Below are 17,682 nucleotides of genomic sequence, written 5' to 3'. Positions count from 1 at the left end.
TTTGTTTTTTAATCTTTATGTACTCTAGAGAGTTTATAAAATGTATAATATGTCTTACAGAAGATGTTCAAAGGCAATTGATGAGTGTCCGTTTGAATGAACAAATGGAAGGATGAAGAAGATAGAATGTGAATATGCAAATGAGATAGGAAAATATTGTTCAATATCTTTGGATTCATTTTTTATGCATCCACTGGTATCAGTATGTGCAGTTTAGGATAGGAAATCTGAGTTCTATGATCAAATTGATTAGGGACCTGCTTTACAACCTTCAATAAATAATTGAGCCTTTCTGTATCTCATACATTTAGCAATTCAACAAATTTTTATTAAGCACTTTCTATCTGCCCAGCACTGAAACATTGCTTACTAAGTATGTTTTTACCTAATTTTCCTCCTGGTGGTACACTTTAGTAGAATAATGAAAATGTACCCTGATTTTTCTTCCTTGGAGTCAAATACTTTCTCACACTGAGTAGGTGAGTGGCTGGTATCTGCAACACTGGTTAGTGAGAAAATCATGTTATAAACTGGCCATTCTTTGGACTGTATTTCTAGAAAAGTAAAATCTTTATAAGGATGCCAGCTAGATTAGCTATTAATTACATTTAGAAAGGAGTATATGTAATGAAGTAGAACTGAATGTATTATACAAATTGCATCTTTCTCAAATATGTGTTGCTCATCCTTTTAAGAGATCAATGTAATCATCCATATTTTCTCTCCACCCCATTACATGTAATGAAACAGTTTGGGTCCAGTGGGGTCAAAGGTGTCTGGTAACATTTACGATCTGACAGCAAGCCCACGGCCTATATTCTGTGAATGTGGAAGTCCTGATTCATTGCAATGAGCAGGTACTGCATTAGGAAAACAGCTACCACTCTAATTTTCTTTAATTGACTTGTTGGCAGTGCTAACAGATAGGGCAAAAGATACAGGGACATGCAGAGTGGGCCCCGACAAGAACTTGGCATGGATGAGGCCACTGAGTGAAGTATATAATCTGTAATGAATAAAGTACTCTAGGATGTCAATCTGGTACATGCCACTAGCATTTAATTCACACAAAATATTAATTAAAAATAATGATGTTCTTCCTAGCTTTTGTTGCCGAGTACAGCATCTTGGTCTAACCCTGAAGAGCTGTCTGCAGGTTTCTTGATTCATTCCCTCAGCCCCAGAAACAGACATTCATCTCTTACCTTCAGGGACACCTCAAAAAAAAGCTCTTAGAATAATGGGTCTCTCACCTACCAAGTCTCAGGGGAAGGAGAATCCAGGTTTTTCCTGATTACCCATTTCTTGTCTTTTTCAATCTCTGTAATCAACAAATGTGCATTTATTCTCTCCTTTTCTGGGCACAATGAATATACTGGCCAAGAGCCGTCTATTTTGGATGCTCAACAAGTTATTAAGTATTTCTTCAGTCTCCTTTATTCTGAACTAAAGTGTTCTACAAAAAAGGTTGGCCAAACAGTAATGCAAATCTGATAGATGATTTCAAATCTGTGGAAAACTCCAGAATATGGCTGATTTAAAAGAATTCCCGTGGACATCCAAATTCCAAAATCCAAATTATTTCAGTATGATTAAATCACGGTAAATTCAAAGAAGAAAATACTGTTGAGCTTTATTATGCAGAGGCAACTGATAAATTTTTAAGCCTATGTATTTGCAACATTTTAGCAAGTATAAAAAAATACATTTACTGTCATGATTGTCATGAAGTGTATTCCTGCACAATGGGGTCTGGCCATAATTAATGATTAATTCATTTGGAATCATCCTGATAATATTAAATGTGTTTAACTCATTTGATGCTTTTGTAGAGGGAGCAATTCTAGGCAATTCTTTTGTGATTTATTGGTTTTAAAGTTGAAGAGCTCTGAGCATGTGCAGGAAAATAGCTCCACATTGCTCTCTAGTGGTACAGTGGTAAAGTGCACCTTTCTTTCGTACTGGCAGAAAACCCTCATTCTTCCTTGCTCACAATTCACACTTCAAGCTTCTTTCCCCCTCAATATACATTCAAACAAAATACCTCCATCACAATGTAAAAGATATCAAAGCACTATATCCACTAGCTAACTAAGAAATGAATATTTTATTATTGTTGTTCTGGAAGATCAAGTATTATATCAAACTTTATCAGCACCAGATGAAAATCCTGTTGTTTCCTCAGTAGGTCCAAAATGCAGTTTGGCAAAAGAACAATACAGAGGCCAGACTCCCGAAAAAATGTTTATGAGCAGATAAAGTATGAAAAGCATGAAAGAAAGCTCCTGGAAAAGTCAGTCAAAGGGGTTCTGGAGTCTTCCCAAGCCTTTATTACCTAGGTAGTTCTGCATTACTTTAGAAAAGCCAGTGAACTTTTCTAACTGAGCCTCCAGTTACTAACTGACAAAGGAAAATACTGAGCCAAAACGTCTTCAGGACTCCTTGCTCTATGTGATATTCTTATATCAGTTACAAGTACGTTGCAAGTGTGTTTCCTTTTTTACTGGGCGAAGCTGTTACTACTTTTTGTTTACATGTAAGGTTGATCTTCTCTAAGATGTACACAGCATAGTAGGGATTGGTGAGATACGATTAGTATAATTCATTAATTCAACAGGTAGTAAATTATAAAACGCCCGGCTCTGTTTAGCATACTCTGTAGCATGGCTAATGATCAAGTGAAAAAGATGCTGCCCTTACTCAGATGACTAGAGATTTGATAGGTATCAGTATTAGCAAGAGTCTGTATTGGAACAACAATTACCTCACATTTATGGGGGTTACGGGATGAAGAAATAATGATTGCTACTCAGGATGATCCATGTAACAGCTAGATGACATGTTATTGTCATTTATATTACGGTAAAAATTCAAACCAATAAGATGAGAACCAGGTAAGGTATTTTTAATTTTTTTTTTGATAAGAAATAATATACACCCTGAAAGACTGAAAAATAATAATCCAGTAATGTTACAGAAGCTTTTACAGAGGGCATTTTCTATGGAGCTATAAACTAAGCACCTTGGTGGTGGGAACAGAAAAATGAAGACATTAATTTAGTGTCTCATGGATATGCTGGCTATCCATAAACTTCAGCTGTTAACGCTGATTAGGAATTTAAAAGCTTCCTATCAAGCAGAACATTCTTAACTTTGAATCCTAATTCTATTTGGATGTGTGAATATAAAATAATCACTCCAAATCTCCTCGCCTAAAAACCTGTTTCATTATTTTATATTCAATCCCCCGCTTCCGCACTTTACCACATCATATGAAGTTTCTCGTTTGTTGTTGTTACTCTAATGGTTGACACCTTGATTATGGAAGACCAGACTTGAGTATCTCTTTTTCCAAGGTTATATGTATATTTGCATGTTGTCGGGTATGTAGGAATCTATCCAGGGTTATAGACTAGTAACTCAGGCTTGGATTCAATCTAGAGAGATAGTTTTGACAGCACAGGTTTATTTTATTTATTTCGATTATCTGCCAACACCAAAAAATTTGATAATTTCTCATAAAAATCTGGATTTCCAGATAATCTGACAACGCTGGGACTACTTTCCATTTGCTAATATTATATTGGACCCGAATAGTGGCTCCACTCGAGATCAGTCATATACTTTCTAAGATCCTCCCTGCCCTATTGGCTTTCATACATGGTAGCCAAATCTATCTGTTTTTTGTTCTTTCTCTCTCTCTTTTTCTCTGATTGATTAAAAACAACACACACACACACACACACACACACACACACACACACACACAGAGACAGACAGACAGAGAGAGAGAGAGAGAGAGAGAGAGAGAGAGACCCCTCCTAAGCATTTGAGTTTGGAATTTCTGACCTCTTTTTCACTCTCTTGATAAATACTTAGATACATGCAAATACATAAATGTATTCATTTGAACCAAGTGGAATTTGAACTGCAAAAAGGCAGTTTTAAATGTCTCAAGCCTAATAAAAATGTTTACATTCTTGGTGCATAGATGGTTCACATATTTGAAGTCAGACTTAGTCTCTACTGCAATAACTCAAAAGTATATTTTTCCCAGTGGAAAAAAAAAGTGTATTTTTTTGGTTTACTCAAGTGTATTTTCACCACTTTTTTGCTGAAATGTTTTCTTCCTCTTATTTTGCTTCCAAGTCTTACCCTTCATAAGCCCCAATTCAAAGTTCATATCTTCCAAAAGTCTTCTTTGATGACCCAATTCCTAAGTTTTCGGCCCTCTAAATGTATAGCAGTCATAAGCTGTATCTCATGATTTATTGTTTAATTTTACATAGTCTTCATTGTTTTCTCTGCCCAGAATTATATTAGAAACCTGACAGAGATTCATCTTCTACAAATACTTGGATCTCAAAGAGCATTTAACATTTGTTGATTGATTACTTGATTATTAGGAAAAGAGCTTGAAACGTAAATTTTTCGAAAAGAAACATTCCCTTTTGGAGGGAACGCAATTTCACTGAATAGAAGCCTTTTGACTACATTAGATATAATATTATTTTATTCTTCTTGCTGTATTACAGCTCTTGAATCCATGTGGTTTGGATTGTCAGTATCTTTAACATTAACATTTAGGTCACATACAAATTTTATGAAGAAAACTCATCAGACCAATTTTTATAGCTCCCTCTCAGAGAAAAACTCACTCATTTTTAAAGCTTTTGCATTTTGATACAAAACCCAGATACAGAAAACCACGTGCAACAAATGTGTAGCTTAAAGAAGTATTATAATTTGGAGTTCAACACGTTTATTTGCTCTTTTCTGCAAACTGTCATTTAGGTCCAGAGGCTAGTTGAGACTAAGTAGGTTTGATCCCACTGGCGAAATTCTGGAGGGCAGCAGGTTCTTTCGTCAGGAAGCACAGACTGTCTCGTTGTTTCTGTTTTATCTTAGCAATTATTATTGCTTAATGCTGAGATCCATTCATCAATGGGGGCTGTAAAGCGGCAATATTTTAATTCTATCATTTTGTCTTTATTTGTTAGCTAGAATTATGTTCTGAGTTCACAACCTCAGAAATGACCAACTGTTATTATTCTTTAAAATACCTTTTGCAAATTATGCATTCTTCATACATCATAACACTGTGTTTTTCTATGTGCAGATTATCCTTATATCTGGTATGAGAGAGTCTCTTCAAATTGACTCCTGAATCCATTTGATATGATTTTACTAGTTGCTTCCATTCTATCAAATATGTCAAGATACTTCAGGTTGAACTGGCGTTTTCTACTTTAAGAATCAGCTAGTTCTGCAAGAAGCTGTTTCTTTGTATTAGGAATTATTTTTTCCACCAAACTGTAGTCTGTGTATTAGGGATGCTTATTGCTATTGAGTCCGTGTTTCCAGACCTTTTTCTTTAGCAGAAAAAAACTGGAAAAGAGAAAAAATACAATTTGAGTTCAAACTTAGTTTTCCAGTTAAACTGTAGGAACACAGACTTTATTTAACCTTTTCTGTATTACATCTCTAAGTCTTTTCACCTACACCAAGAAGTTCTCAGAGACATAGGGGATGATAGAATATCATGTTTACTCATTTGCTTTATTCCATATTACATTAGTCTTAAGATAATAATAAAAGTGTCAACATCAATAATAATTGGAACATTTATCTTTGCATATACTGCCACTAGTCTTTAATTTTGTCTTAAGATAGTACTGTATCAGGAGGCTGAGGCAGGAGAATTGCTTGAACCCAGGAGGCGGAGGTTGCGGTGAGCTGAGATCACGCCATTGCACTCCAGCCTGGGTAACAAGAGCGAAACTCCGTCTCAAAAAAAAAAAAAAAAAAAAAAAAAAAAAAAATAGTACTGTATCTATAATGTCAAAACATGGAGCCATTACAAAATAAAAACCTTCCTTTTAACTTAGTCTTAGTTTATTAAATTTTTGTTCATCAGTTAGCTATTGTCAGTGTTCCTCTGGTCATTTTGTTTTCCTAAAGCTAATTTTCTAGTAGTTTGGGGGATCAGGGAACAATACTCCTGAGTGTTTGCTAGTTGATAACAGTTTGACTATACCCTATATATGTTTCAAGTTAACTCTTGTTGACTATAAAACCTTGAATTACATTTTCTTATGTTGAATATCTAAAGTTACTCTAACTTCTTCTGCCACAAAATGTCATATGAAGTCTGATAATCTACTTTTTTCTAATATGTCATATATTATTTTTATCCAGTTGACTAAAAAATTATTTTAAATCAGTAATTTTTTTAGTACTCTGTTTTTATTTTCCTTTGGATTTTCTTCATCAAGGACTCTTATTATCTGCATGTTAGATCTTCAGTGTTTATTACTTTCTCCCGAATCCTCCTTTAGTCTTCTTAATTTCTTTTGTTATGTTTTCATTTCATACTTGTTGTATTTATTCATCTAGTTATCCTTCTTATCTAAAAATTTTTAATGTACATATATGTATTTCTTGAGTTATGCCACCTAATTTCTGAGTTTTCTGATTTATGTTACTCTTTCATATCTGGCATCATTTTCTTTATGTAGTTTAGTTAATTTTGAAATCATAAGTTGCAGTTTTGATGAATTTTTTGGTGTAATTATTTCTACTTTTTATCCATTTTTGTAATTTTCTATGGGAATGATATTCCCCTATTTTATATTTTTCTTACGGTAATTTTATAAAGACGTTTACCTCAATACATTTTTGTTGTTTACACTGATGTAATTTGCTTTTCTGTTTTGTTTTGTTTTGTTTTTCCAGATATTCGGAGAGCTCTTTTGAGTACACAGAGCTCCCTGTCCTGTTCTTTTTATTAGACAGGTTTCAGCAAACTACAAGTTACAGGTAGAATCTGGCCCGGGTCCTGTTCTTGTATGGATGCCTGAACTATGGGTGGTTCTTACATTTTTAAAAGTTGTAAATAAATAAACAGATAAAAATGTGACAGAAACAATGTGACATTCAAAGCTAAAATATTTACTATCTGGGCCTACAAAAGTTTGCCAACTAAACATTATGGCAGCTTGCTTTCTGAGTTTTCATGGTTCTTCTTCTCCCCTAATTTTTTCTGGACTCTACCCTTCATCAATATTATTTCAATCTTGCTTATATCTTACATCAGTTCCCAGGAGGTTGTCCGCAATTTGGGCCGCATCCTAGAGAGGAGACTTTGGAGGTCAGTTTTGAGTGTTTAAATTTGTTGTTCTGAAACTGAGCTTCTGTGCTTTAGACCATTGGCTGATATCTATTTTAGAATTACCCTCTTTTTAGGTTTGATATTTCCCTTTGATTTTTCTTACACAGATGCTGATAACAAACAGATCATGAGACTTTTTGATTGTATATTCAGACCCACTTGTATTTTAGGGTTGGAGGACACACATCATCACAGAGTTCTGCAGCAAGTGGCTGAATGCTTTTGGTTTTCTACCTAGTAGTAGTTCAGTGTGTTTTCATATGGGGATTGAGGAAGATCGAAAAACCCTATTGCTACCACCCACTGCCACTATCCTTTCAGAATTCAACTCACTCTTTCTTACACAATTTACCAAGTAGACTATATTAAATTTGTTTTGAGGAAAATGTTTTCCCTGAGTATTTTGGTACATTAAATAAATCAACATGTTCGTATTGTTTCTGTTTTTCTCCAGAGTCAAGTTCCCATTATGTAATCTCCCTAAAAGCTTTTAACAATGCAGGAGAAGGAGTTCCTCTTTATGAAAGTGCCACCACCAGGTCTATAACAGGTAAGTTAAATTATTCATCTTCCTCTGACAAAGTAGTATTTGATTTATGGTGAAAAAAGAAAAACTAAAATACAATACAAAGAAGAAAACAAAAATGAATGTATGTAATTATCTTCTGAGTGTCATATGTACAGATGTAAATATGCAGACATATGCATGCATTTCTTATTTCTTTGGTAGTCAAAATTAAGTAGAAGGAATTCAGTTTATAAATTCACACGTGGACTTGAAGAATACAGATCTCTCATTCTGTTCCTTCCCAATAGCTTCATAGTTTTGGTGCCTTGATACCATGCTTCCATCTCCTGAGCAGCTTGTCTCAAATCAATGCCACCTTTGTCCCTGCACAAAAGTTGCCAAATGCCTAAATAGACACTTGCTTCTCCACACAGCGTCCTTCAAACTAAGATGACAAGGAGAAGCTGGCCTTCTGGGGTGGTTTGCACTAGGCTGATTGACATGGGTGTTATCTTCCTGAGCTGTGAGCCTCCAGGTCACTCCAGCAGTGCCCAGGGCCTCAGGACATTAAAGGGAGTAGCTGATTCAAGGTCTTGTCACCCTTAGGAATTTTTCTGTTAGTTGGATTATAAAGGCAGCACATAAGAGTAAAAGAGTTTAAGAAACTGAGAAAGAAAGGGGTAAGATGGTGAGATCCAGCCCATTTATAGAGGCTATTTTTTAGAATAGCTAGGCTTATCCAAAATACAGTAAGCAACACATGTTTGTAGGGCTATTCAGAGTCACTGGAGAATCACTTGACTACTCCCCCAAATCCCTGCCACAGACTTTTGTCTGAAATCTCTAGGTAAAACCCAAGTTCCCTCTCTAATTAATACATTGAACCTGCCCCCCTCATACCCTTCAGACCTCATTTAACTTGTCAGATATTGTCCCCTTAATGAGAAGAAAGGATCTGAGACAGCAAGCACCAGAGAACATGAGATGTTACTGAAGTTTGAAATTTAGACGAGTAGGAAGAAATAGTTACAAAATAAATAGCAGAATCCTGTGGCTTCTACCACTGCCCAAATTTATGTAAAGTTTGCGCAGTTTGTTTGCCAAATGCACAGGCTTCATTTGTAGATTATCTTAAGAATACTGTTGTTCTATATTCATAATGGTTATGTGATGGTCGCCAGAATATACTGTCACTGTATTGATTTCAATGGTGTATTTTAAGGCAAAGTTGTTATTCTAGTCTCTTTGAATCTTTGACCATTGTTTCCAGGTCTAAGATCTGTCTAAAGTAGGATGCAAAATTTTGGGCAGCTGTCAATATATTTATTTATCGATGGAGACAGTATATCTCATTCATTGTATAATTAAAGGGGTTCATGACTCCCCTTAAAGGGCAAATAACCCAGAGAATATTTACTATCAAACATGTTATCTCCAAATAGAGAGAGATGAGAAAAATTGAGGTTGAGGATATTAACCGAGACATTACCATGATGGGTGTCTGGGATTTTCATGAAGAGAATAAAGATCGTATTCTCTGGCTCTGCTAGCAACGAGATTCTTTGAGAGCAAACCGGCCACTTTGGCTGCACCATCATGTCCCATAATTTTCCTTTAGTGATCATCTCTGTTCCCCAGGAGCTGCTCATTGCCATGGTGACTTGGCACTTGTGATCAGGCCATGCCAAGTGATACTATGGTCAGTCTTTTCAAGCTCTTATTCTCTTACCAAATCTAATGCCCACAAGGAAGGACCACTGAGGTGGCAAATAAAAATCACTTTTCAATCAGAAACTGATGAAAGTGAAAGAATTCAAAGATACTGAAAGTAAGTTGTTCAGAAAGGACCATTCTTATTAGCACACATTGCATTAATTCCAGCGTATGGCATTCCCAAAGTGGTGTCTAAAACACCAGTGATCCAGGCAATTTTCTGATGACTCAGATCCTAATGGGACTGAGAATTGAAATAATACTAAAAGTTGGAATTTGTGTGAGGAATTTTATTATTGGAGAAAAGCCAATTAAAGGGTTTGAGAAAAATGCTTGAATCCAGCCCTTTTCAAAGGAAGGAAAACACTTTTTCTGAAAGTGGCAGAATTATTTTATTGTGCTTCCACATGTCATGGAGAACAAAGGACAAATAAATGAAATCAAAGGTTAAGGAAATTTCATTAACAAATGTGTCAGTGCCATGTAAGAGACATCCTCTGTCTCTAAGCTTCTGCAAAGGAGTCCCATGAGCAGTCTTGATCAAGGGCCTATATAAAGTAACTACAAAATATATCACAGGCAATAAAACCCCAAACTAGAATAAGCATCAGGTTACGGAGTTTTCTACACACATATGCTCACAGATATTGGTGAGCTCTGGAGCCTCATCCCATACTGGGAATATCACTATTAGAGCTGCTGAAAGTCTCACCTGGCCAAATGCATTAAGAGTCTAGTTTTTGCTGTAAAGCTCTTTATTTCTTATTGTAAGGACAAGCTATCTTGAGCCTGGAGAAGAAAAGAGGACAAAAATCAGAAGATGAGCAAAACACATTGTTGAATTGGCTTATTTTCAACTGTTTTTTCAATGTTTAAATGAAGTACAATCCCATGTCAAATGGCATTAAAGTTTACTTTTATTTATTTACACACACACATATATATATTTGGAGACAGGGTCTCATTCTGTTGCCAAAGCTGGAATGCAGTGGTGCAGTCAGGGTGGCTCACTGCAGACTTGACCTCCTGGACTCAAGTGATCCTCCCACCTAAGCCTCCCGGGTAGCTGGGACTACAGGTGTGCACCAACATACCTGGCAATTACTATTAATTTTTTTTTTTTAGGGATGGGGTCTTGCTATGTTGCCCAGGCTGGTATTGAACTCCTGGTCTCAAGTGATTCTTCTGCCTCAGCCTTCCAAAGTGCTAGGTTTATAGGCATGAGTCACCACACAAAGCTAAAGGTCGTTTTGAACATTAGTATAATGACTGAACATGTATGGGCGCTTAAGGAAACACCTGTTAGGAATCAAATGAATTTCTTTCTTAGCAAAAGCTTTGAGGCTATATATTTTTTTTCAATTCTTTTGAATGAAACCACTCAATCAGCAGCGTATAAAGCACCCAGGAGTAGGAAGAGAGAAAAAAAAAAAGTTGTGTAGCAACAAAAGAATGTGTTAAATTCAATTATTCAAATATTAATAGTTTCTGACCTGAGAGAAAAAGACAGTTAATATATGCAATATGCATTAATAGCTGTGCTTGCTATGTATAAGAATGCTCTGCTTTGCTGGAAATGCTCTATATCTGCATCAGACACTAGGCTTTTGTAGCAGTTTAACACTTGAAATTGCCTAGTGCAACACAACAAGTGAATTTTTCATTATTTAATTTTAATTTATTTAAACTTAAATACTTCATGTAACTACTGGCCTTTGTATTAGCATAGCTCTGAAGGAAGTGTCAAGTAGAATGACAAGCCACATCGGAAAAAAAAATTTAATCCATAAAATGGGAAAAAAAAAAAAAACACTTAGCCAAGGATAGAAATTTCTGGACTGTGTAAGTCCGTCAATAAATAGAACAAACACCCTTGCTTGAAATTTGAGATAAGCATTTTGGAACTGACTCCAAGAAACTCAATAACAATAGTCATGAATAATATACTCCTTTAAAATCAGAAATAGTAGGATTGACTATTAGCATTTCTTGAAGTAGAATCACCCTATTTCAAAACCTTATGTATAGCACCTGTGAAAAGCTATGCAGTTAATATGTGTCTACCAATGAAACTGGATTAAGAAAACAAAGAGGGTAATCCAATAAAATGGATAGATAAAAAAAGGAGTTTGTAAATTAGAAAATTTTCCCTATGTGTATACCATGCTTCTTGTAAAGCCAGCTAAAAATAGAAACAAGTAAAGCAAGGTAGCACCTACTTTAATTTGGCAAAAATGTCTTCCACTGCTATAAAAACCTGATGAATGACTGAGATCCTTATGGAGACTGCAATGTCTTCTCTTCCCCCTTCATCGTTTTATAAATCCATTTGAGTTTAAAGGAGCCCTTAATAAAAAGAGACATCAAAAAAAATAAGACAGCCTAGGCTCTGTCATTACATTTTAAACATAGCTCTCTTTCTCTGTTTCTCTCTCTCACTTTCTCTCTCTCTCTCTCTCTCTCTCTCTCTCTCTCTCTCTCTCTCTCTCTTTCTCTTCTTTTTTTCTGTTTTTGTTTTCAGTTTTATATTTTGCTCCAAAGACCACAGACTAGTAAACTACTAAATAATTCATTGGAAAACAGGGTGATGAATGGGGGATAGGCATTTGAAATGCAGTGGACAAAGTGAAGTAATCATCAAAACCAGCCAGCAGTCACTTCACTTTAAACTAGACTGTTGAAAAAAATACACCCTGTATTATGCTGCTGTAGACACCAAGTATTTTATTAGTTCTTATCTCCCCAAATGTCATCATATGGCCAGCCTGAGAGTTGTATTATCATATCTTATTATTTTTGTTAGACTATGCATTATATAATATATTTTTATGTGTAAATGTCTTAAGTAATCAATGCTCAAGGTTAGACTATTACTATGACAAAAAAAACAAGCTTCTCTGATTCTGATGATATCCCAGCATAAACATGATTACAAGGTATTTTGCAGAATTTTGTAAAAACACACACATCATTATACAGTTTCCCATTATGTTATGGATCAAAGCATGTATATACCTCCGTGCAAATCTTGTAAGTCTGTAAGCAGTTAATGCTGTCTTCTCATTCAATAATATAAAATTTTAGTAATGTAGAGTATGGAAACTCCTACTGAAACTAAAAACTTAGCTAATCACTATGTGAGAATGTGGGTAAAATCACACTTCTACATTTTCAAGGATTCCAATCGAGGAAAGCCTGACAAACCACATGCTGTCTGAAACAATTATCAAATATATGGTTGATCCATGGGATCATGTGTACTTGGTCACTCTGGCTTTATGCAATCACAGCCACACACACGTTGCTGTGGATGTCGGGGAACTTTTTCTTTATTATTTGTTTCTTGCCTAGAAAATGTGTTTGCAGATATAAGCTAAACAACAGTGAAAACATTAGAGAAACCCTATTAAGTTAGAGACGGAGGAGAAAATAAACAAAAAAATAGATATTAGTTAAGCAATTTTTTGCAGGAAGAAATAAACCAGAAGCCCCGTTTTTATCTTATTTTAAATTATATGGTAATAAAACTGATTGATAGATTCTATAACTAGATATTTTAAGAAGCAATGTGCAACATTTAAAAATGGACTTTAAAATATATAAGCAGAAGTGACAGCTAAATTGATAAAATCATTCTAAGGGAATTAGTAAATTATAGAAAATATTGAATTACTTTTTTGCAGTATAGCAATACTGTTTCTAATGTGTTTTCCGATTGAATTAATTACATTTTTTTCTGTTCTTCTCATGTTCCCTTTCATCATTATTGCCATGCATTTAACTCATTGTGATGTGTTACCACTGATGTTTATTTTTTAACGCTTTTATTTACATATTTATTTGTTTGTTTCATTTGGTGGGTTTTTAAACCCAGATCCCACTGACCCAGTTGATTATTATCCTTTGCTTGATGATTTCCCCACCTCGGTCCCAGATCTCTCCACCCCCATGCTCCCACCAGTAGGTGTACAGGCTGTGGCTCTTACCCACGATGCTGTGAGGGTCAGCTGGGCAGACAACTCTGTCCCTAAGAACCAAAAGACATCTGAGGTGCGACTTTACACTGTCCGGTGGAGAACCAGCTTTTCTGCGAGTGCAAAATACAAGGTGAAGTTCTAATTGGTAGCATGAAATTTAAAATGAACTGATATTTGATTAATGCATTGTTTTAAATGCCTCCTGGACTGTCATGAGTCATTTTGCTGCTGTGTGTCTATGTGGAAAAACAAAGCATTTTAATAACTCAGTATCTAAAATTAATATGAGAATAGTTATATTTTAGGAAGCAATTCTAAGGCAAGGTAGGAAAACATCAAGCACTGTAAAATGTTATTTGATTTTCACCAGATGCTGAGTTTGTGTAAATTATTTGATTCTGTACAAGAGAATGTCATTGTCCCTTGAAAATAGCAGAGATCTATGTTAATTTTCTGGATAGATTTTGTTATCCATTTTTTTGTATGCAATCTAGACTGATTCCAAAAGCAACCCTATTAATGTCACAGAGACCCATGTTTCAGTGAACATAACTGGGAATAGATAACTTGAAGATATTTTTTATGACAACCTTAGTACGCTAAGCCATTAACACCTACTTCATTTAGCCTTGAAAACACCCTCATGTGGTAAAGAAAACTCACAATCCATATTTCCCTTTAGCTAACGTGAATTACACCTGCTCTCTGTTCTTGTACATATCACAGAGTCATCTCACAACCGCTTTAAGAACTCCTTAGGGATACGTATTTAAGACAGTCATTACCAGTTTCAAATCTCTACCATCCAGCCTCAGGGATTGTAACAACTAGGTATATACTAAAATAATTTTGTTACCTCCTAAAACTGCTACAATAGTATATATAGACAATACACAAATGTAGACGAAAATGAGATCAACAAGTAGTTGTCAAGAACCTACTATGTACCTAGAGATATACTACATCATAGAGATGGTTAATTTTGAAAGAAAACATGATGTAGTCATTGTTACTTACTGTGTAATTTTAGGATGAATATACACTCAGATCTGGGAATACATTTAAAAGAATAAGTTCTTTTTATATAAAGAACTTATTATATAATAAGTTATATATAAAAACACATTTAAGACTTGAACATTCATAAGATACTGATTGGGAATGAAGACATCAGTTTTGGAAATAAGAGCATACATGCCACCCTGCAACTAAGAAATCAAACAGTTCAACCCTGGCACTCCGTCTTCTTTCCGACTCCTTTTGTATTCTCTTAACCACTTGATTGGGGTAGCTCTTGAGGACATTTTAGATCTCCTGATACTTCAGCCAATGTTCTTCTCACTGAACTACCATCCTCCTGAATTCAGCCTCTAGCTAGTGGTGATTTTGTGGGGATGAAAATATCTTGAGGATGTTTCTAATGCCCATCCTGCAGCTACAGCAAAATCCCACCATCAGTTCTGTAAGTCTGCCTCTTTCTGTCCACAGCCATGCTGGATCTGCCTCTGGTGTCTTTCAACTTTTAAATGGCATACCATTCACATTTCATCATAAATCAGGTTTTAGTTGAAATCATTTAAAGGCAGTTTTCTTTGGTACCGCTGCCCTGTTAGGTGAGGTGTTTGGAAAAACTCTTCGGGCAAGTCTAAATAGTATCACTGATAGAAGGTAGGTTTTAAGTACCCTATCCATCTCCTTACAATAGTAGATTTAAGATTCAACAGAACTATAAATAAAGATAACATTGTAAGAAAAGACAACCAATGAAACATATGAGACCATTAAAAAATATCTCTTTTTATATAGATTACCCAATTCTCTGTTTACTTTTAAAAGACCACTTTCTCCACTTTAAAAATTTTATGTCATAATTGCTGTACTTTGTAGATACATTCATTTCACAGAATGGCCATAGCTACTTTGCCAGAATGTGAAATGTTCTAAGGAACAATTATTGTTTTCTCCAGAATGGTTTGAGTTGCAAAATTTCCTGAAGCAAATTATTTCAGTTCAATAGTTAGTACAGCAGACATGGAATTATTGAATCTCACAAAGAGTGCCTGTGGGGTGAGACCCAACTCAAAAAGATTTTAACTGTTCCTCTTCCCTTCATCTTCCCTGACGTAGGCTTTCAATTACTAAACGGCATTCAATTACTGAATTACCAAAAAGATTTTATCTGTTCCTCTTCTCTTCATCTTCCCTGACATAAGGCGTTCAATTACTAATGTATATATTATTTCTCCCCCTTTCTTTCTATGTGTATCCACATCCTGATATGAGGAGGGTTAGAGGAAACTAGAAAGATATACAAGACATTTAAATTTTACAAATAATGGTAATAGATTCTTTGAGTTTTCACTTTGCACTTTTCAAGCTAATATTGTATCTTTATCTCATTTCCGCTACAGCTTTAAACGGTAGGCGGGGCATACACAAGACAGGAAACAAACAAACAAAACATACATGGAGGCACGTGACCTTCACTCAAGGGTTGGCTTTGCCACATCCTGTCATGCAACTTAACCTGCTCAGTCTCATTTGTCTCATCTATATGATGGGAATGTTCATACTTACTGTAAAAACAATGAGATTCTTCTTAGTTAAGTAGTGTGTATGAAGACAGAGTTAGGTGATATAACTTGAAAGAAACTTCTCATTAAACTAGAGCTGTATTGCAGGGGACCCAATGGCATCATCCAGGGATTTCCCCACAGGAGTGCCCTTCTAGTTGTGTTTAGTCCCAAATCAATCTATAATACAGGTGCTCATGTTTTGATTTTCTAAAACTCTGTATTAGTTTTCCTGATCAAATGGAGATATTTTATATAATTTTTTATATTAAAGTGTTTAATCATGTAATGTTTTGCACAAACTTCTATTCAAAATATATTCATTGAATGTTGACTAGTGCTCACTAGATATAACATGGATGTTACAGAGGATATGAAGTTGTGCAGGACTCAGTCTCAGCTCTCAAACTGCATAAAACTCAATGGAGCATGTAACACATGCCTAAAATTATGTACAACAGGAGGAAATGCATGAAATAATGTAGCTAATATTTATTTAATACTTTCTCTGGGTCAAAGTCAGTGCTATGATTGTCTTCATTTTGCGTGCAAAAAAAGGAAAGCTCGGGCCAAGTGCAGTGGCTCACACCTGTAATCCCAGCACTTTGGGAAGCCGAGGCGGGTGGATCACCTGAGGTCAGGAGTTCGAGACCAGCCTGGCCAACATAGTGAAACCCCATCTCTACTGAAAATAAAAAAAAAATAGTTGGGCATGGTGGTGAGTGCACCTGTAATCCCAGCTACTTGGGAGGCTGGGCATAAGAATTGCTTTAACCTAAGTGGCAGAGGTTACAGTGAGCCGACACCACATCATTACACTGCAGCATGAGTGACAAGAGCAAACCTTCATCTCAAAATAAAAAAAAAAGTATGGCTCGGAGAGGTACTGTCTGGTTATTTTATGCTCGCAGAGATAACTGGCATGGTTTTTCACAGTATTTCTATGCTTTTTAAGATAAGCAGTAGCTTTCTATAAGGTCTGGAGAAAACTCAGTAAATTCATAGAATGCAAAGGTGTCAGTCTAGAACACAAAGATGATCTTACTTCTTGGCCTCTCCAATGCCAGTGATATCTGTACCCAGAAACTGGTTTTATTGAGATATCCTCCCCTCTTATCTAAAATATTTTTCTTCCCTTATTTCTCCCATTTATTTCCATTTCTAAGACTTAAAGGTGTTCATGATGAAGAAAGGCAAAAATGGAAGTAAAATATCTGCATTTCAGATACTAACTGACTACTTTTTGTTTTATTTGATGTAATTTCATCTTCCTGATTATATACAAACATGTTTACATTTATTTAGAGCACATATTTTTACAGTTTTTTTAAACCGTTTTTTTATTTTGGAGACAGAGTCTCACTCTGTTGCCCAGGCTGGAGTGCAGTGGCCTGATTTTGGCTTACTGCAACCTCTGACTCCCAGGTTTAAGCGATTCTCCTGTCTCAGCCTCCCAAGTAGCTGGGACTACAAGGGCATGACACCACGTCCAGCTAATTTTTGTATTTTTAGTGGAGACAGGATTTCACCATATTGGTCAGATTTTTCTAGAATTCCTAACCTCAGGTGAACCACCCGCCTTGGTCTCCCAAAGTGCTTACTGAGCCATTATGCCCAACCTACAATTATTTTTAAGCAGGGCTTCTGATAAATATTTGAGGTCTTAGCTTTAAAATGCTGAATATACACATCATCGAAATGTTATTAGTATAGTACATATTTATTTGGTATTATAATGAA

General features: G+C 35.5%; 1 protein-coding gene across 4 annotated transcripts in view; it reads left to right on the top strand.

Moving 5' to 3' along the window:
• Positions 1-17,682, top strand: part of DCC (DCC netrin 1 receptor) — a 1,201,717-nt gene that overhangs the window by 1,041,710 nt on the left and 142,325 nt on the right. For 3 of the 4 annotated variants that reach the window (XM_003926060.3, XM_074383426.1, XM_074383425.1), the window contains exons 16-17: positions 7,626-7,721; positions 13,267-13,499. In XM_003926060.3, coding sequence (XP_003926109.1) covers positions 7,626-7,721; positions 13,267-13,499 — 329 coding nt within the window. The remainder of the gene's footprint in view (positions 1-7,625; positions 7,722-13,266; positions 13,500-17,682) is intronic. The other variant, XM_074383427.1, reaches the window with a different exon arrangement.

The sequence above is a fragment of the Saimiri boliviensis genome, chromosome 13 (genome assembly GCF_048565385.1).
Source record: "Saimiri boliviensis isolate mSaiBol1 chromosome 13, mSaiBol1.pri, whole genome shotgun sequence".
In the NCBI taxonomy this organism is placed as follows: Eukaryota; Metazoa; Chordata; class Mammalia; order Primates; family Cebidae; genus Saimiri; species Saimiri boliviensis.
Note: the sequence above shows the minus strand (reverse complement) of the source record. Positions and strands in the feature narration are given on the sequence as shown.